Below are 20,490 nucleotides of genomic sequence, written 5' to 3' on the forward strand. Positions count from 1 at the left end.
ATATTAATTTTGTCCCCGATAATTACCTAGGTGACCCAGCATGAAAATCCAATGGCTACATTTACTTTATCCCCAAATTGTTCATTCTGGACCTAAAGATTCAATCAGATTTTTTCCTACAAAATACTTATTTTTCCTTACAGATGACCTCAAGTTTTCCCCCTGGATTTTCCCGTCACTAGTAATTACCTCATTTTTACCTCAATATGTCCATTCTCTCCACTAGAGATCATCTCAAGTTTTAGCCCCACAATTTTCCCTTCCTATCCACTAGTGACAGACAGCTTCGGTTTTACCTCAATATGTCACTTCCCTCCCCTACAGATTAACTCAGATTTTACCCACAAAATTTCCTCTTCCTGCCCACTCCTGATTACCTCAATTTCACCTCAAAATGTTCTTTCTCTCCCCTCCAGTTTTATGCCCCAAACCTTTCCTCCCTGCCCACTACAAATAACCTTGTTTTTATCCTAACACATCCATTCTCTGCATCCTCTCTACCTCAGATTTTTCCCCTTAAACATTCAATTTGTCCCCTGTAAATTACCTAGATTTTACAACCACAAAAAAAAAATAAACCCTAATGACCACGGGGAGGACCTTTTTGGCGGGGGGGGCGGTCGGACCGCCTCGTGCCCTGAGGGGGCGCGCGGGGGGCGCCCCAGTGCGCACGCGCCTCCCCCCATCGCCCGCCGGCGGCTGGAGGGGAGCGAGCCGGTCCGGCCACGCTGCGCATGCGCGGCGCCGCTCCGCGCCCTCGCCGGGAAAGCAGCCGAGGAGAAGGGAGGGGAGGGGGGAGCTCAGAGGCCGGGGCGCATGCGCGGAGCGGCGGCGGCGGCGCGGGCAGGGAGGGAGGAGAGAGGGAGGGGAAGGGGAGGGGGGAGGGTTTATCGCGCGGCCGATTTTTGGTTAAAATATTCAAAATGGCGGACGGAGGAGCAGCGAGTCAAGATGAGAGTTCGGCGGCGGCGGTGGCGGCGGCGGCAGGTAATCATTACTGCGTTTTACATATTCATATTCATACTCGCGCGCGCGGGGCGCACCCCCCCCCCCGCCCGCCCGCCCGGCCCCGCTTAGCATAATTTATTAGTACTCAGGATTATTATAATTAACGGCACAGGAGGGAGCGGGGGGGGGAAGGAGAAGGAGAAGCAGAGCAGCCTCCCCGCGCTGGGGAGACACACACACACACGCACACACCGTCCCTCCCGCACACGGAGCCCGCACGCCGGGGCACCGGCCGTGGGGGCGATGGGCGGCGGCGGCGCGGCGAGGCGGAGGGGTCGGGGCGGGAGGGAGGGGGGACACACACGCCGGGAGGGAGGGGGGAGGCAGCCCCACACCCAAAAGCGTTCGGGGGTGGCTTGGCCGCCACCCGGCCCGCACGCCCACAATAAACCCGCTTTACATATTCATAAGTGGGGGGGGGTTGGGGAAGGGAGGGATGCTGGAGGAGCGATCCCGGCGGGTCGCCCGAGTGGGGCAGGGTCCCCCCGGCGGCGGGGCGGAGGGGGCTGGGGGTGCTGGCCCCTGGCTGGGGCCTGGGGAGGCAGATAGACTCGGTTTCCTTATCGCTCCCCTCGTTGCCCCCCTTCCCCGCAACACCCTCCCCCCCCCAAGCCGGGGTTTATTTCCCCAGAGTCTGGGCCTTGCAGCGTGGGGCGGGTGGGTGCGGGGAGGGGGGCAGGAGGAGAGCGCGGTTCGGCTTTTTCATTTAAAGCTCCCCCCCTCCCCTCGCAAGGGGCGGGTTCGGTGGGGGGTGATTGCGGGGTGCCCCGGCGGAGCCCCCCCGAGCCTTTCTCCGGCGGGAGAGGGACCCCCCGAGGGCTGGGTTTGCCCCCCGCCCCCGAGCGCCGGATCTGCCCCGGCGGCGTTTGCCCCGCTCCCCCTTCGCCCCAGGGCACGGCGGTGCCGGTCCCGTCCCTCTCCCCCGCGCTCTCGCTCTCTTCCCTCTCTCTCCTTCTCATTTGAATAATGTCTAATTCGGGGAGGTTTATATTATTGAAATGGCCGCCCGGCTTTCCCCGCCTCTCATGTTTAGTAATTCAGACCTTTAATAACAGCCACTCAGAGCCCAACGCCGTGTTTATATTTTACATTCGCCCCATGTGCTTTTGTGGTTCAATATGATTCTTCTTTCTCGCTCTCTCGCTTTTTTTTTTAAATTTTCTTGGCAAACCCACAGGGCCCCGAGATCAAACCCAGGCTGTGTGATGAGAGGAGGGGGAGAGCCAGGCCCCGGCTCCTCTGGCAAGCGCCTAGGCCTCACTCTGCTGCTTGATTTATTTACTAATAACCAAAATGACCCCCCCATCTCCACTCCACCCCTGCCAGCAAAAACAAAACCCTCCTGGGGCTTAAGCAGCATCAGATCTGCTCATAGATTCTCAAACACTCATGTCTTTTAAATAAGGAGCTTATTTTTAATTTATAGCAACTCAAGACTGTAAAGCTGTTCCTTTCATATCTGCTTTTCAGAGGCTTGGGCATTTTTGGTCCCTTTGTCCTTGATTCTTTTCCTTAAAGGAGAGTTGCTTCTAATTTACGTTTCCTGGCACTGAGAGGGCTATAGAAGACATACTCAAAATCTAAACAGCTTTCCTCCTCCCTCTGAACACAAACAGAATTGAATACATTGAAGATAATCTTATTCACCTTCTTTTTGCTTAATGTGGATGAGGTCTAACAGTGCACTGTGTCAGATGCTTTTGTCACTGCTTGTATCTTTGACTGTTCTGGGTTGAGGTTTTTTTTTTTTTTTCCTCTCTTTCATTTAGGTTTTGCTTTCAAGACAGAAGATACCACTAGGCAGTACAGGGTATAGAAAGGAAGATAAGTTTTCTGTGATTGTGTCATAAGAACACCATGTGAAAATTGAAATTAATCCTCTTAAATTGTCTGGAGTAATTCAGTTTTAAACCAGATATTAGTCTACTTAGAAATAAAACAAATGGGCTGCTTGATTAGAGGGCGGCAGTAATTTAAAATAGAAAATATTTATGCAGGGATGGGTTTCAAATAAAACTGGGTAGGTTTTCATTAGTGACCATTGTTTTCACCCCGTGGAAAGAAAGGACCGAACAGCAGGGTACTTCAGAGTAGCAGTGCCAGATTAGCATGTAAACATCTTTGAAACACTACTAGAAAGAGTGTTCACGTGCAAGTGCAGATGGTGTATGTCGTAGTTTGGTTCTAAATTTAATTTGTCACAAAATACTGCACTGCAGCTAATGAAAAGCATTTTGATTTAAAAAATAACAACTCAGATTATTTATCCTTTTTTCTTCAACCTCAGCAAAGACAGGCCTTGAATACAAGAACGAAAAAAAAAGCTGTAGAAGCTGTAATGAGACTGTTCAGGTGACTGACTGTTTCACAGACCAACAGCACAAGGCTGGCTGGACAAAAAGCAGTAATATGATTTCATGCCTTAAATAGCATATGTTTTTGCACTCGCTTCACAAGATGTGGTCAAGCCGATGATGTCATTGGCCAGAGGACAAGGTGCAGTTAATTTGATTTATTGACCTGGGGTGAGGTGTAGCACTGAAACCTTCTCATAGGGAAACCATTTATCTGAGGACAATTTCCTTTATAGCAGCAATTTAACCACTGCTGAGACTGTAGATATTTTATCCAGCATGATAAAAATGTACATTGCATCTTGCAAGCAAAATTTCTTTGTCACTGGCGTTTTAGTAATTTTTATAGAATAGAATACTAGACAGTGGCCTTGTGCAGTCTTACGGCTGAGTTGGGGTTTGTAATACTGAATTCAGGTATTTATATGCCAAAATACAGATGTATTTCTCTCAAACATGTGCCTGTTTTGCAGCTTAAAATTTTACTGGAATGTGCTGGGGATAGAAATGTGTCTTCACCAGTGAAGCCCATAGGTAACATGTTAGCATAATATGCCTTTTCCTAAACCTTGGCATCACCTTCACTTGTCAGAAGGTGCCCTGACTGCTGCGTGGGTATTACTGCTTAGTCTTGAGTGTTTGTCTGAGTGTCAGACTTCTGTGTTAGTTTGTCACAGGTAGGTGTCAGATTTTAAGCTGCTCCTTGGACCATCTTTGTGTGTGTTGGGTCAGAGAATAAAATAAACTTTTTCTTCACTATTGTCAACCTGGCTGTTGTGAGAATGGAGGGTTGTCCTACTGTTACAGTCCTTCCTAATTTTTTTCAGGAGAATATACTCTATTTTGGCTGTCTTTTCAGCTTTTAATATATTAGAGAGAGAAGGAAGTGTCCTCCTGTGAAATGTTCCATCGCCTGATTACATCTACTCAGTTATTAAGGTGATGCTGCATTTTTTGTCTTATCTTTTTTATTTCTTCTCTTTTTCAAAACTGACCAAGACTTAGCAGTCTGACAGCTGGTTGGGAAACAGGCCAAGCTATGCCAGTAGCCATGCTGCTGTGTGTGAAGCAGAATTGGGAAGGTGTGTGTCAGGATGGTTTTAAAACAGGAGAAGCTAGAGCTTCCCTCTTGCTTCCCAGAAGGAAGGTGGGGAAATCTAAGCTTCCCGTCCTGTTATTTAAGTGGGAAAAAAAAAAATCTCAGGTTTGCTGTCACCATCAATTTCTCCAAGATTAGCCTGCAGCCGTAATTCAAGCAGTAGATGTTAATACTGGCTCCCTGGTGCTGGATGTGGATGCCTTGTGAATGCTTGTCTTGGCAAGCTGCAGTGGCGATGTCTGGAGGTGCCTCGTTTGATGGGATCAGTGAGGTTGCTTTCACCTTGGTCTGTCTGTTAAGCCCAAGGAAGCAGCAGCATACTCTGTGTCAGGAGTCCCTTGTGTATGAAGAAGTGCTGTTCCTACTTGGGCTCGATCATAATAATTTATTGCCCAGAAAAATGAGGTTTGGAATACCATTGTCACTGAAATAATAGTTGTCAGATTTCAAGTGGTAAATTCCACGTTTACACTCATTCTACAAAAGAGTAGCATGCTTTTGCTGTTTTCTTTATATCCAGATGTGTGAGGATGCAAAGAGTTCTGGAGTAGATGTTTTGTCCATGCTGTGCAGGATATTTTTGTTGGGTTGATCTGTCATCCATTTGCTTGCTGTTAAATAGGGTGCAAGTCCCTCTTAGGCAGGTTTGTTTACTCTCCTGGTTCTCTGGCAAATTATCAGTGTTTTTTTGTAGCATGCATTGAGTTTCAATTGGCTTTCCTTAAATTTTGACTCCTGTGTAGCTCAAGATTTCAAAACAGGTTGCGGCATCATCTTCTATTCTTCTTAAACTCTTGTTGCCCTCAGGACAATAATCTTGATATTTCTATTTTATACAACTGACAATTAGGCAGCCTCTGCTCCTTGCACTTACAGCTTTATTATTTTTATCTTGAGAGAATCAGTGACAGTCCTGGCAAATGACTGTCTTTTTTGACATGCGTATTTTGAGTCTTGGTGACAAAGCTGTTGTCAAAAGAAGGTGTTGAACAAAATTAAGTATGACTTGAGCGTCCCAAACATAATGTGCTTGGCTGTGCTTAAGCTGGAATGTGAATGAAAGACTATCTCAGGTTGCTGGATAGACTTACAGTGCTGGCTCTTCACTACTGCAGAGATTTGCTTGTGTTAACAAATCCCCCTCCCTTTTCCAAATGTGCTTCATTGTTAACACAGAGCAAGTTAAGTGTGGGAATTGTTGGGCAAAGTGTAGGAGATAAATTTAAGGGAAGATACTGGTCTTGGTTAGGGTGTATTAAATAATTGCTGGCATTTCACATGAAATGGTTTTACAATGGAAATCTGAGGGAAAAAGAATCCGTAGATGTATTTTCCTTTCTGTAGCTCTTTGCATTAAATTTCTTGAATTGTGTGAATAGGCCCCCATGCTGCTTCATGTGCACTTATTTTTCTCTATAGAAAAGGATATAATTACTTAAGATCTCAGTATTATTCCTTTCCTTAGTTTCTTATTTCAAAACTATCTAGGAAATGCCTACATTTGTTAACTGTATTATATATGTGGGCTTTATAGTGCATTAGAAAGTCTTTGCAAAAGAAGTCTTTTATGGACTGCTACTGGCTAATTGAATTCGTTTACGGTTAATAACACAGTTGAGTGATGAAGTGTTAGTTTGGTGTAGAGGATTTACTGGGTTCCAATCCTGAGTTTGTCACCAATTTTGCTTGCTTTGCTGTTCTGGGCTAAATCTGTGTAATGGGAATTTTAGAGCACATTTTCACAGGGGTGTTGCTGGGGAAAAATTAACTAATGTTTCCTAGTGTCTCTGAGGGTAAGAGGGCTTTGATTCTTCTGCTTTTACATGCAGTCATCCAGGCTGGTACCCAGGTCAAACTTTGCCGAGGATGTTTCAGTGCTGGCACTGTTGGCACACTCCTGTCAGTGATGGAGGCCTCCTGTTGTACAGGCACAGATTACTGTCAGTTCTAACTATGGTGTGATGCAGATCTGCTCCAGGGTATGCGGTTCAGTGACAGCTTAAATCAGCCCCAGCCTGTCCTCATCTCCCTGTGTGTTCCTGCCTCCTTCCCTGCACTGGTGCAGATGCTTGCTGGATTCCTTTGCTGAGCTAGTTCAGGGAATTAAATTGGCAGAAAACAAGCCTCGCCAAAAATAATGAATAGGTTTTTTGATGGTTTAGCTCTTTGAACTGGCTTACAGTGAGATTAGACAAATAGCAATACCAATCAAGGAAGGGAACAAGAAGTACACGTATTGACACAAGTCTTCTCATACTTTGATTCTGTCACATGGCTTTCCTGTTGGCATAAATGGGGACTCATGCTCTCAGCCATGTGATCTACCATTTACTTGGCACCTGTCCTAGGACTTAACTGGATTCCAGGATGCTCCAGGTTAACTTGTTAACCTGGTGGAAAACTAGCTCCAGATCATTTTACGTCTTTGGTTTATGAAATTGGCTCCACAAAGGCCTTTAAGTGCAAGCAAGGGGGTAGGAAGAACCATTGAGTGAAAGTGGAGGAAAGGGAAAGAAAGAAGGGAAAGGAAGCTTCCTCCTTTCAAAAGCAGCAGTATTCTGGTCGGCTTAGTTATATAGCTTTGCTTTTAGATTGATATAAACCACTGTAAAACCACAGTTGATTGAGTTGATGAGCTGCACTTGATTTAAAATAGTACTGGCTAAAGGGAAGCGGTAGGAATGTACAACTGTGGGCACTATGCTGGACCTTCTCTTTTAGCAGTAGGCTGTATATAGATTGTGGAAGCCAGAGATGGAATTGCACCTAAGTAGAACAGCAGCTTGGAAACCAATAAATGCTGAAAATTTGGTGTGGTTTGTGCTGTCAAAGGTATGATTGCATTAATGGTAGCAAGGGCAGAAACTCCAATAAAATAGTGGATGAGACTGTTAAGTAGTTCCCATTATTTTAGTGCTGCTTATAGTGAGACACGTCTCTAGAAAGAACTGTGGCTTTAAAGGATATATTGACAAAAGTACTTGGGAAATTACAGACACCATTACTTCTGCTAAATTTTGGACTGACATCCTTGTAAAGCATCCTTTAAAAAAAACCCACCAAACCCTAGCATAAGTGCTTCAGCCATTTAATATGATCACTCTGAAGCAGATTTATCTTTTCTATAAATTGTAATATTGTGACAAGAAACCTTTTGCTCATCATTCCTTTTATTTTTTTTCTTCCCAGAAATCTGATTTGGCTGTATAGAGATGAAGTAGCATATATAGCATGTTTGACACTGTATGACAGGGCATGAAGCTTTGGAAAAGGAAGATATGAACATCTGAGTTACTAAAATAGTAAATACAGTTGAATACTTAAAAATAAGTGTAGAAAAACCTGTTGAATCAGGCTGGAGGTGTAGCTTGTTTCTTTTTCCTCCTTTTCATTGAGGGCTGCTAGGAAGTCACCATCTTTTTTGCAGTGAGCTCCTTCGCTGTTTGTTCTCTTTGTCCTTTCGATGATTCAGTTTTATTTGAAAAATACCATGTGACTTAGTAATTTGTGCCTGACCATACCAGTGTGAAGTTGTGGTTTTATACTACTTGGCTGCAGCAGAGGGAGAGGAGTGTACAGTGAATACAGGTAGAAATGATTCACATTTGAATCACTCGTTTCTACATTATTAGTTAATACAGTCTACTGAATGGGAAATGAGATTCAAGTTTCTTTCAGGAATTCTGTTGGCAAAGATTCATTCCTAAGTATTCATAATTTTGTTTCTTACCTGCTGATCTTTAGTAGGTTATTGCTTTTATTTGAATTTTCAAATGTGAGTTTAAATAGATACTTGATTTTTTTCTAAGGCTGCAGAGAGATGGGTATACTGGTAAATGCTGCCTCCCCTCCCTATCAGCTCTTCTGGGAGCAGTTCCCACCCCATCCTCCAATGCATGTACACACACCTGCATGCACATATGCTTTGGAAAGGGTAACAGAAAGCTTGGGCTGGGGACAGCTTCTTCTAGCTCTGATTGGAGTAGTAGTTTAGACCTTACTGTTTGTTGGTGTTTCCTGTTCCGCTGCACCTGTTTGTAGGTATTTCTATTTGGGTACTCTTCAATCCATTTCAATTAAAATCAGCTGAGTTATTAAAGGCTGTGATCTAATTGCCTGAAGTAGCCCAGATTATTCAGATTGTAACCTATGATGCTTGGAGTTGCTTTGTCATCACACCTGAGGGTACAATTCATGTTAAACTTAATCCAACTGAAGGGTGGGCTGCTGCCCAAAAAGAAGAGGGAACATAAGCATGGTAAGTATTGGGCCATGACTCTGTGGACTGTTGTCCCTTTTGATAGAGACTCTGTAAAATTCAGTCCTGGCTTCTTGCAGAAATGTGCTGGCATTGTATGAGGAGACTGGAGGTAGGAGAGCAGAAGGAGCAGTAGCTTTCCACTTGTAGCATATATTTTTGAATGAAGGTATCTGTTGGCAGTGTTGGAAATGTGTGGCCCTTTTAAGGTATTATTGACTTTGCAATGATACTTTCCTGTTAATGAATTTATGCTGATCTGAATTACACAATTTGAATTGTTGTATTTTCAGTATCCCAAATGACAAATGCAACTTAAAGGTAATTTCCCTTAAATGGTCTTTATAACAAGAACATCTTTACCTGCTGTTCCATTTCAGTCCCATTACAGATGTTTTAGACAACTTATGGCAGCAAAGGTAGCTAAACTTGGGAGTTCAGGAGTATCTTTTGGAACAATGGAGAGCTTCTGCATATTTACTCTGAGGTTTACTAGCTTCTGACTTCAAATCAGTCACAGTGTGTCACACATCCCAGCTTGAATCTCTTCACTAACCTTAATTCAGCTTCTGGTTTCTTGCCAGGATTGCTTTGCTTTGGTTGGGATGAGCGTGCCAAGGTAAGGAAGAGAATACATCTGCCAGGCTGCACTGCTGCCCACAAACCCTGGGCAGCCACTGCCCTAGACAGACATGGCCAAGTAGCCATGATTGTAAGACAGGCTTCTAGTAAAAGTTTCATATGAGAACACATCAGGTGGAAGAATGTAAACTAGTACCCTGATTGTTTTCCTGATTGGTTTTACTCAGTTTTGTAGAAAGTGAGTCTCTAAAGTTGCAGAACTGTTTAATGTATCTGTTCACCCTTTTTCTTTTTTCATTTTGCGCAAGGAGGTGCAAAGAAGGGCTAAGCATGTTATTCTTTACCTCTGTCTCAGTCATGTGCTGGGCTGCAGCTTGGCGTTTGGGCATGTAATCAAAGGAGCTATCCCTGTGCTTGTCCTGTTTTTATAGTCTTTTATAGCTGCCTGTTGTTGGAGCAGAGTCAGGTAGATGGATCTCTGGTCAGAGCCAGGATGGTGATTTTAGTTCTCTTCCAAACAAAAAGAAAATGCCTTTCCATTTATTTCCCAGTGCACCCTAAGTTTTGTACCTGACTCCTTTCCCAAATTGTTCAGGAGCACTGAAAAAGTGTTTAAGCAAGATGATGTTCCTTGTCTGCTCTGCACATTTTCAGCTCTGGGGATCAAGTGTGAGGTTGCTCCAAGGGCTTTCCTAATAATTTTTGATTCCCTACCAGGGAGTTGGAAAACTGGCAGCTCCTTTTGCTCTCAAAGTTTGTGCATATAAGAGGATGCGTGTTAAAAATTCAGTGCCTCTGTTCACTACTTCATGTAAGAAAGAGATCCACAACTGAGCAGATTCTCAATTCCTTAAAACAAGTTGAGGGTCTTGAGTATGAGAATTATCCTACAGATAGGGACTTCAGAAACCTATAGAATTTGAGTTATTTTTATTTTCAGACTATTCCTTTACTCATTACACTGGTAGATAGTGACATTGTAAAGAATATCTCCTCTCAGTTCTAAGAAATTAAAATGCTTTGTTTTATTGTTTTGTGATTCAGTTTGGTTTGGAACCCAGTTGCAATGTGGGTGCATCTTACGTGGTTCAGTTCAGTGGTGCATAAGGCACTGGTTCTAAATATACTAATGTGTGAATAAAGCCCAGTCCCTCAAACTTGTTGAAATCATGTTTTAGCCATGTCTGGATAGAAAAAAAAAATATTTCATTAATATCTTTCTCAGCAAAGTTAAAACTGAAAATGGATCCAGGCACATGTTGTAACCCATTTGAATGGTATCTAGAGTAAACATAACTAGTTCTAAACTACCAGCTAAATTTAGTGTATATAGCATTGTATTTAAGTGCTTTTACACTCAAGTTTCCTGTAATTGTGGATGATGGACTTCCAACAGTGGAAAGAATTTGCCATATGGAAGTTTGAATAAAGGAGTTATAATAGTTATTTGGCATCTTAAATCCCCTAGCCTTTCTCAACTTGATTTGCTTGGGGAGAGAGGAGGGACAGGTGGTGTTTCTTTGTGTTGTGGTATTTCTAGTTAGGTTTGCAAGTGGTTTGGACATCTCTAAAGATCCTAGCAGGACATTTTTACTCGCTGCTTCTGTTATAATAGTGATACATAAATAATACAAGAAAAATACAATGTGCAGGGGTGGGCCAGCATCTACATCTTTGCATTCCCCTATCTAGTATTAACATAAAAGTTAGACTTAACAGGACTGTTGGGGAAGACCTAATTTAACAAGTTCACTTCAAAGTCATATAAAAAGCTTTGTAAAGTCTTGAGATAATTCATAATTTTCTGTGTGCACTCAGAGAAGATGTGTTAGTTGCTTAAGGGATCAATTAATCTGTCAATCTTTCAAACAGCAAAATCAGCTGCAGACATGGTGGGTTTTTTTTTATTACTTATTAAGCAGTGATTTCATACTGTGTAAGAGCTGGAAATGCAGTGTGTACTAAACAGGAAGGGAATGTCATTGCCATTTGTCCCGTGTATGTATCACAGGTTTGTGAATTGTATAATATGGACACTTAAATTTATACTCAGTTGCAGAGAAGAGGATTCTGCATTTGTGATGTACCTTGCTTGAGGTTTTATCTTAGTTTTCTGCATTTGTGGCAGTTGTTTTAACTGAATTTGGTGTATTGAGATATATGGTTGGAATCACAATTGTATTCACCAAAGGCAGCATCTGTTCCTGAGACTTTAAAAACCTATGAAAGACTGTTGATTTCCTTGCATTTCTGTGGGAGGGAGTACATTGGCACGCTCCATGATTTCCTTAGAATGTGTTGTCAACTCTAATAATTTCCCAAGTACACTTCATACTGTGGTGAAAACCCTAAACTTGGGATTTCTGTGGAGTCATCATTCAAGCACTAGTCATCATTCTTTGTTGTGCGAAGTAATATTAAGAGAACACTGAAGACAGAGGCATATGGGATACAGTTGTCTACTAATCCTCAGTATCTGAAGCTCCTGATTTTATTGTTTGTAGTCTCTTTGTCCAGTGCTCATTTGTTGAGACAGTCTTTACAAAGAGGCTGGAGAGGGCAGGTTACTGCAGTACTTCTGGCCTTTCTTTTTTGGTGTGAGAGAAAGTGTCCTATAAAGGCACCAAGCCAATGTGGAAATGTGCCGTTAATTGATAAGTAGGGCAGTTTTGTTTTCTTAGAAGCTGAGAAAACCCCATCAGTGTGTACTGGAACTGTTTAGACATATGGGCTAATTACATGTCGTTATGTGTAAGTGTTCTTTGGTCCAGCAATAATTTATAGATCGCTCTTTAAGAACCATTGACTAAATAAGTATACTTTACTATATAGCATGGTCAGTTTGTTAAAATTTGTTTTGAAACAGTTTCTTTGGGGGTAATCAACCATAAGGTTGAACTGTGAAACACTATTACTGACCTGCAGCTCTTGACTTTTGTATTCAGTAAGTTAATTTGAAGAAGTTAATTTTCAGATGTGCTTTCATTCACGTGCCTATTTAATACTGATTTATTCCCACAGATATTTCAGCTTGCAACATCAAATGAGGCACTTGCACATTTTATATCTAAATGCTACTCACAAACATAATTGTGACCTGCGAAATTGGCAAGTGCTTCTTTTTAGTTTTTGGAGCTTTTATATTTGTGAATGAGGAGGAGCTGGAAATAGCAGATCTGCCTCATGTGAAATAGGACTGTTCAGAGGAAGGGGGTTGAGGCTTTTTATTTACAAGGAAGCTGTTGTGGGAGCCCTGCAGATTTGAAGCTCTGTGTTTAGTCAGTGCGTGAAAAACCGTGACTGGGGTTTGAAGGCACTGCTGGTGCTGTTCTTAAACAAAGGGAACCATGGGCTCCAAAGGTGGAATATGTTCTTTATCAGTTAGTTCTGCTGTTGTGTGACAGTTCCAGTTTGACCATCTTTGTCTTGTTGAAATAAGAAATGGAAAATGTTGTTTACTGGACGATTTTTGATTCTTTTTTCCCTCTGAGTTTTGTTGTATATGACTGCAGTCATATGCATAGGAGAGGAAAACACAAGAACAACTACTGTTCTGGAAAAATTGAGGAACACTGGAAGAAAACAATAGTTTTTTCAATTAGATTCTTTTTATCATATATATCAGACCTCTTTATGTGTGCTACCAGGTTAAAAAAGTCTCACACCAGGTGAACAAAACAAGAGGTATGGAAGGAGCTGTTCCATTGCAGTAATATCTTATTTCCTGTGTTGTTGACTGGATTTTTGTTCAAATAAGAACATTTATTTTTGTGGCAGCACGGGTACTCCTTGATTCTGCAGTGAAGGCAGTATTCTGTGCTTGATACTAGCTAGTTGCCATGGCAACAATTATGATGTCATGAATTCAGTACAGTGACTTCACTGCAGTGTATTTTATCTCTATTCTCAGTTTCTTCAGATCTTTCTAGCAAACCAAAAAGCACCTATATGTCATAGTGTGACTTGTTCATAATGTGATTTAGCCCAGAAAGTTTGCTGATAGGCAGGAAGAGGAGAATACATTTTTAAATCACTCAAATGTGGTTTTCATCTGAGAGCAATGTATTTTAAAAACTGAAAACGTGAGAGTAGCAGTTTCCTGTTATGTCTCTTCTACCAGAATTACTTGTTCAATCCTGGCTTGCCTTTCTTATTCCTGTATTCTATAGAAACAGATGAAATGTTTTCTTAGTTTCTTTCACGGGTTTGTTGACCAGCAAATTGTAGCTGGGAACTTCCTGCCCATCAGCTTTTGGAAATGGTCAGCTGCTTTCAGCCTTCTGAGCACTTCCATTTATCACCAGGCTGTGTTACCTCCATTTCACAGGTAGCAGAGCTAGCTGTTGAGTGCATACTCTGTCCCCTACTGCTTTCTGATAGTCAAAGAGAAGTATTTAGCATTTTTAACTATTTCTGAAAATGATACCATTTCCAAATTTAGCCCCAGTAAAAACACTGAGTTTGACTAGCCTGCATTTCTTTTGTTGATTTAACTGTGTGTCTGTTTAGAGCTGGCTTATTGGCTTAACTCAAAGTTGCCTGAGACTTCTGGGCCATCTGACTTCACATTATCAGTGAATAATGCAGAGTGTGTTAAAATGGTATGCCAGGTATTTTTTGTACTGGGTTTTTTTTCCCTTGGTATGTAAAAAGTTCTTCACCTTTGGCTTAGTTTGACAAAGATAGTTTCTTCAAATAGATGAAGCCTCACTATGTTGTAAGTGTCCTGGAAAGCCTTTCTAGTAACAGGAGAAAATGTAGGATGTGCTAATTTCTTCCCATGGCTTCTTGCTGTAGCGCTAATTCACATTAAATGATATTGAGCACAAAGCTGTTAAGCCAAGGTTAGAATTCAATGGCCTCTTCACATTTTTCTTCCTCTGAAGAAATATGAAGTTTTGAAAAGCACCCAGTAAGAAGGATACTTCCACATGGATGATGCGTAAAGAAAAAGCACCCAGTAGGAAGGATACTTCCACTGGGAGGGTGTCATGGACAGCATATAAGGAAGATGAAAAACACACAGAGAAAAACAAAGTTGCAGTTGTTTTTCTGCAGAAGAAAAATAGTACCCTGTATAACCTGTCATTTGTGATAAACATATCATGGGAATTGAGTTGTGACATGTTGCAACTGCAGTTAAGAATATGTGATTGAGATGTTTTTGTTAACGAGCTACTGACAGAACAAACTACAAAGTAGTGTCACAGGTACTGTTGTTCTCATGACCTAAATGCAGAGGTCGTGTACTTGAAAATTTGCTGGTTTTTGTTGCTAGTAGCTGTTCTTAGTAGCTTTTCTTTAATGAGCATAAATGTGCTGGTGATGGGGTAACTCTTGTTAAATTCTCTAAATACACTGTCAAAATTATTATCTTGTTATAATGTCTGTGCACATGGAGGGGTTTACTTACTTAAAAAATGCACCATGAATTGATTTGTTGAAGTTTTTTGTCTTTAGACTCCTTAGTCTAACCCTTTGTCATTTAGGTATTGGAGTTTTCTTCACTTGTTTTCTTCCATTAATTTATTTTCTAAACATGTATGTTTTCAAGATGTGGTTGGACATAGAACTAGAGAATATTATCTAGCCTTTCCTTCCCACAAAAGACCAGGTAATTTCTTGACGTTACTCCCAAGCTGGGCTAGTCTAGAATTCTAGGATTGAACTGATGGAAGGAAGAACATCTTTCTTTATGGCAAACTGATATAACTGTGTGTGAAAAAATTGCTAACTCAAAATGAGGTTTTTAGTCATGAGATGGAGATGAGATCATTCAGTTCTCGGCAGCATTTGGCTGAATGAATGTTGCATTTAGAAATAGTATTATGGCAGTTAATACCAGACTGAGTATATATGGAATTTAAAGCTCTGGACTGTTGGCAATGACACTTTCTCTGAAGGGAAATGTAAGGGCAATGGAAGTGTAAAAGGTTTTGGAGTACTTGGGAAAAGTGATCACATCTACAGTGCTTCAGTATGTGAAAACAAAAGGAAACTTGAAATGGAAAAAGCAAAACTGAGGTTTACTGCGTGAATCCCTTGTTCTGCTTTGTGAATGGATGGGCACATGGCCTGTCTTTACTAGATGGAGCAGAAAGGAGTGTGCTGCATTTTCTCAACTCAACATTTGAGAGACTGGGATGATGATGTGATGGGGAATGACAACAAGAAAACATCCACCCCATAATTTTCTTTTAGAATTATTAAATGTAACAATGTAAACTTACAGTGCTCTCTTTTATTCCACTCCAAATGCTTCTATGAGAACCAGTTATGTTCTTACCCACTGGGACTCAGAAAATAAATAAGCAAATTGCCTCAGTTAGTGCTCTGGTTCTACTTAACCATACAGCATAAACCCAATGTAGAGCATTTGCTCCAGTTTCACATTACAGACTTTAACATGTGCTGTTTATACAGGGATGCTGAAACCAACCTTTTCAGTTATTACCAGTTATTCCATGCTAGTGCATGGAATAATGGCAATATTTGTGAAAGTATGGGAAAGTATTTGTCTTGCATTTCAGGATACAGTGACAGTGACTTGAGTTTGTGTTTAATCAGTCTCTAATGTTTTTAGTTTGGCACTTTCTTGGTTGCAGCTTTGAAGACCTTTCCTCCAGTTTCAAGAGGATTTCAGTGAAAAGCATTAAAGTGCTTGGATGGATCTTCTTGCAGTGCCTTCTTCATAGTCCAGAACCAAATATGGTTCAGATTTGGAGTGTGAAAGACAAGTCAACAGAAGAAAGTGGAGACTTTCTTGAAGGGCTGCTTGTTGCTGTACATAAGTTAGGAAGCTGGAAGTACCAGAAAGTACTGGAGTGAAAAGTACCTGGTGAAAGGCTGAGCTTCTAAACTTTGTCCTGCTCAGGGTTCCCTTGTGACCTATTCACTCATCCATGGGTCATCTTTCTGGATATCAGGTAACCTAACTCACCAATTCTTTGCTGCTTGCAATCTCCTGGGGAAGGCTGTGAACAGCATCATAGGTAGATGTGTCCCGTCTTCTAACAAAAACTCTGTCCTCTTTAGAGGACAGGGTTTTATTGAGTTCAAAATTGCTACATCTCTTGCAAAGACTTACATAGAAATTTCTACATATCCCCTTCAAAGCAGGTTTGAAATTTATTGTTTGGAAAGCAGGTGGGATAATCTTGATCAGTACAGAGGGGCTGGTCTTAGCAAGAATTTGTTAAAATCATTATAGGTGAGCATTGAATTAAAAATTCGCGTTAATTGGGAGCGGTGTGTAAACCTCCATGACAAATTTTTAAATTGAGATGGTGCTTCTCCCCACAGCCAGGTCTGTGACTGGGAGTGCAGTGGAATGGGGGTGACATGGTTATCTTGGCCTCAGCAGGCTGCCTGGTTCCCTTTTGCTGCAGCTCTGATTCAGATTACCCAGCAGTCCCCGTGCTTTGCTATGATCAAACGATACAGCCCTCACGGAAAAATGTGCTACTCAAAGCTCTGTGTGGCTCCTGTAGCCAACTTGATCTATACAATGGGAAATAGGAAAGCCTTCTTTATCTGATTAAACAGCCGACTTTGGCATGAAATCTCCTTTTTAAAATCAACTTGCTGGAAGTGCTATGACAATAAAAATGCCTTTTTTTCCCCCTCTTGTTGTGAAAGCAAAAAAAATTGACTGACGCTTCCTCGTTTCATGTATTACTGCCAGAGCGTTCTCTGACATTCTTTGAGTTTAATCATCAGATGTGATACCCTGGTTGTACTTAAGCACAAAACTTTTCAGTGCTCTATTAACTGCCAGTATCTGTGCTACATGAGGGTTTTTTTATGGTGACCTCAACTATTGTTTCTTCTTGCTTGCTATATTGGTGTTAGATGGAGCAATAACAAAATGAATTATGTCTCGGTGGCAATCATTAAATTGGAGACATCACCTCAAATATAAATGGTGTCAGGATGAACAGGTTTGAGTCCTGAATTTCTCTTTAAAACAAATGTAAATTTTCGGAAATAAATTTTAACACACAAAGTACATTATAAATGTAAAATATAAACATGGTTAACAGGAAAAAGTTTGGTAAAGTTGACTGTATACATAAGAAAAAAAGGGACAAGTTAATTATGTATCTTGTTTTTTTAGAGAGCTCCATGAATGTGTGTATCTAATTTTAATGTACTGGGTCTTGCCTACTGAAGCTCCCTCTGCAGTCAGTGTAGCTGATGGTTCAGATGGTGAAGTTGGTCTTCACTTCTAAATAGCCATGAAACAGTGCTCCTTGTGCATCCAGATCATAACAAATATTCATGAACCTTGGAAGATTAGCCTAGTTTCTGGTTCTGGTCTGATTTCTAGTTTTGGTTCTTCTAGATAATTTTGATAATTGGGAGCTCAGAAAAGGTGATATTATTTGGACACTTTGATGTCTCGCTTAAGGTTCTCTCCTTGATTACCAAACATACACAGTCTTGCTTTTCTGCAGTGGTAGAGGAAAGATTTGGGGGAAAAGAAGAGGAAGCAAAGAGGCAGAGAAAGAAGCCTTTGGAAATGGTTTGGAGAAAGATATAACAGGAAGAGAACAGCTCTGTAGGAAAAGAATACTCTGCATATTCTTTATAAATAATGCATCATGTGGGTGAGCTTCATGTCTGCATCTGTGGTGTAGCAAATAGAGATACTTGCCTAGTTGTAAATGCCAAGTGTTGTTGGAGTAAATGAGGGAAAACTCACAAACTGTGAAGGATAAGTCTGAGGATCAGTGAACTTTTTCTTTTGTCATTCAGTTATTTCTTAGTACCTGTAATTAAAAAAGAGCAGTTGGAGTAAGAGCAGTGCTCAAGGCATGCAACCTCAGAGTTTAGGCAGAGATTGGCATTTCATTTGGCTTCCCAGGTTTGTGGTGTTTGCGTTGGCTTCTGCTTCTCAGATAGCATTGATTTAGTAGAAAAAAAAATGTTTACAATAGACACTACCTTTCATATAGTCTTTGTGAGCACTATCATTAATTGTAGGCACAATTAATTATAGGATGAGGATAATAAGCAAATTTGATGATAAGTAAGGCTGGTATCTAGTCTGGCTGGTGAAGAGTTTAATTGAGATGTTGTCGTAATAAAAGCAGTTGTCCACAGCTCTTACAGCAGAGAGGGCAGCATTCTTTGGGCTCTGAGGGAATCACAAGGCTCCATGTAGGATTTCTAGGGATGATTTCAGTTTTGAGAGCATGTAGAGCATTACATGGGGATATACCTCTTCCAAGCCAAAGGAATTTTTTCATCATGTTTTACAAAACACACATACATTATAATAGTTTTGTTCTTTGACCCAGGATTAAATTAAAATCTGGAGACTATACAACTGAACTGGTTGTGCTCTGTTGGCGAGTTTGTATTTTAATTTGGGCAGTGTCTACAATGGGGAAAAGACATAGACTTCTTAGGAAGGACATGGATGTTTGATATTTCTTGTTCCAGAAGCTTTGCTTGAGAAGCTGCATTGGATTTATTTCCCTTTTAGATTTATAAAAGCTACCCTGAACACTCAGCTGTTTAAATACTGGTGTGATGTGCCACTGCAGAGGCGTTTTACTTTCATATTGCTTTCATTCAATAAGATGCGCATTTTTTCTGTATAAATGAACTCATATTCAGTAGTGCAATTGATGAATTCTCCTCCTCTTTTTTTCCTGCTGTAACACTGGCAAACAGTTCAGTTCATACAGGTGTCAGTGCTTGATCAGAATTGTGTGATCAGAATTTTCTAATGAGGGGAGGAAACAGTAAGAACTGGTTTGAAATCACTTTTCAAGGTCCAAAAAGAAAAAAGAAAGCAAAGCCATCTTAAAATTAACAGCTGGAGTATTATTCTTTATGGCCTTTCAGAAGGGAAAGAATAGAGGTGGATTTTTTTTTTGGCTTGTATAAGTGCAACCTTACACAGTTTTCCCCTCATTTTTCTCTCATGTTCACCCCTCATCTTTATCCTAGAAATGTAGTTCCTCTTCTGATGTCTTTCCTCTGAGGTTTGTCCTCTGTGACGCAGACTTAGTTCAGTTGACACAATCTCTGATTCTGTTCAGTTCTGCTCTTTTTTTTCATCATGTCTCATGTTAGTTTTGGTCAATTAATTTTAATGATCTTTTTAGAGAAATTCTTTCTTTTATTTCAGTTTGCTTTTTTTTTTCTGAAGCCCAAGTAAGTTGAAAGCAAAAATAAAGCCATTCCAAGTGGCTTCAGGGTGCTTAGGACAGAGCAGTGTCTGCACAAGGGCACTCCACCCCATCTTGTAAATAAAAAACTTGAGTGAGACATGTATTTCAAGGCTCTGGTTTCTGTTTTCTCTCGGTAATGGAGGTGGGATTAACCACATTTAAATAATATTTTGAATATTTTGGGGTGGACTCCTTTTTTTTTTTTTTTTCTGTGAAGATGTTTCTACAAGGAGAGTCAATAATTTTTTTTTCCTTTCCCCAAACCCACAAGACGGAAATGAGGAAGTCCTTCACCATCCAGGTTTGCCAGATCATAGATGAAATACTGTGCTACCTGAAATGACTAGCTTCTGACTTTACTCATTGGTCATAAGAGATTTTTTTTTCCTTTATACAGGATGCTTGTATCCTGTTTGGAATGACATCCTAGGCTTTATTTGGGTCCACTTGGACAACACTGGCATATAACACTTCTGCTAGACATCTCTTGATTTTTATGCAGTTGAGTAGTTGAGGCAGATAATGTCTTTAATTTAACTAGTTTCTTCTTCCTGAAGGATGACTTTGAGCAGCAGCTGAGTAAGAAGTATTTTGAAGTGGGAATTGGGACAGGAAGCTGCATAATAAATCAGGTGTGATTGCTAGACACACGAGTTCTGCAAACACAGGTTGGTCAGATGAGGATATTTGGTACTGTTAAGAGACTCAAGTGTGGGAGGAGAAGTGATTTTCAGGCTGCTTTGTAGCATTGATGCTTCCGTAGAGCTGAAACAAATGTTTGGCATACAAACTCCTATGACTGTTTGATTTCAAAAGATAATCCCAGTTTACAGTAATAAAAGCCTATTTTATATTTATAGTGTTCTAGGAAGGAAGTTTTTTTGCCCTGAGAAAGTCCCTTTAGGACTAGAGAGTCTGTAAATGCATTACAAGTTGTGTCTGTAAACTGACAGCACAGTGCAAAGCTGCAGTTGAGTGCCAGAACTTGCATTTGTAGTAGAAACA

General features: G+C 41.0%; 1 protein-coding gene across 1 annotated transcript in view; it reads left to right on the forward strand.

Moving 5' to 3' along the window:
* The first annotated feature begins 893 nt into the window (after positions 1–893).
* POU2F1 (POU class 2 homeobox 1) overlaps positions 894–20,490 on the forward strand; it is a 101,910-nt gene continuing 82,313 nt past the window's right edge. Inside the window, exon 1 of the mRNA XM_021550166.3 lies at positions 894–987. Coding sequence (XP_021405841.1) covers positions 924–987 — 64 coding nt within the window. The 5' untranslated portion in view covers positions 894–923. The remainder of the gene's footprint in view (positions 988–20,490) is intronic.

Source organism: Lonchura striata, chromosome 2, assembly GCF_046129695.1.
Source record: "Lonchura striata isolate bLonStr1 chromosome 2, bLonStr1.mat, whole genome shotgun sequence".
NCBI lineage: Eukaryota > Metazoa > Chordata > Aves > Passeriformes > Estrildidae > Lonchura > Lonchura striata.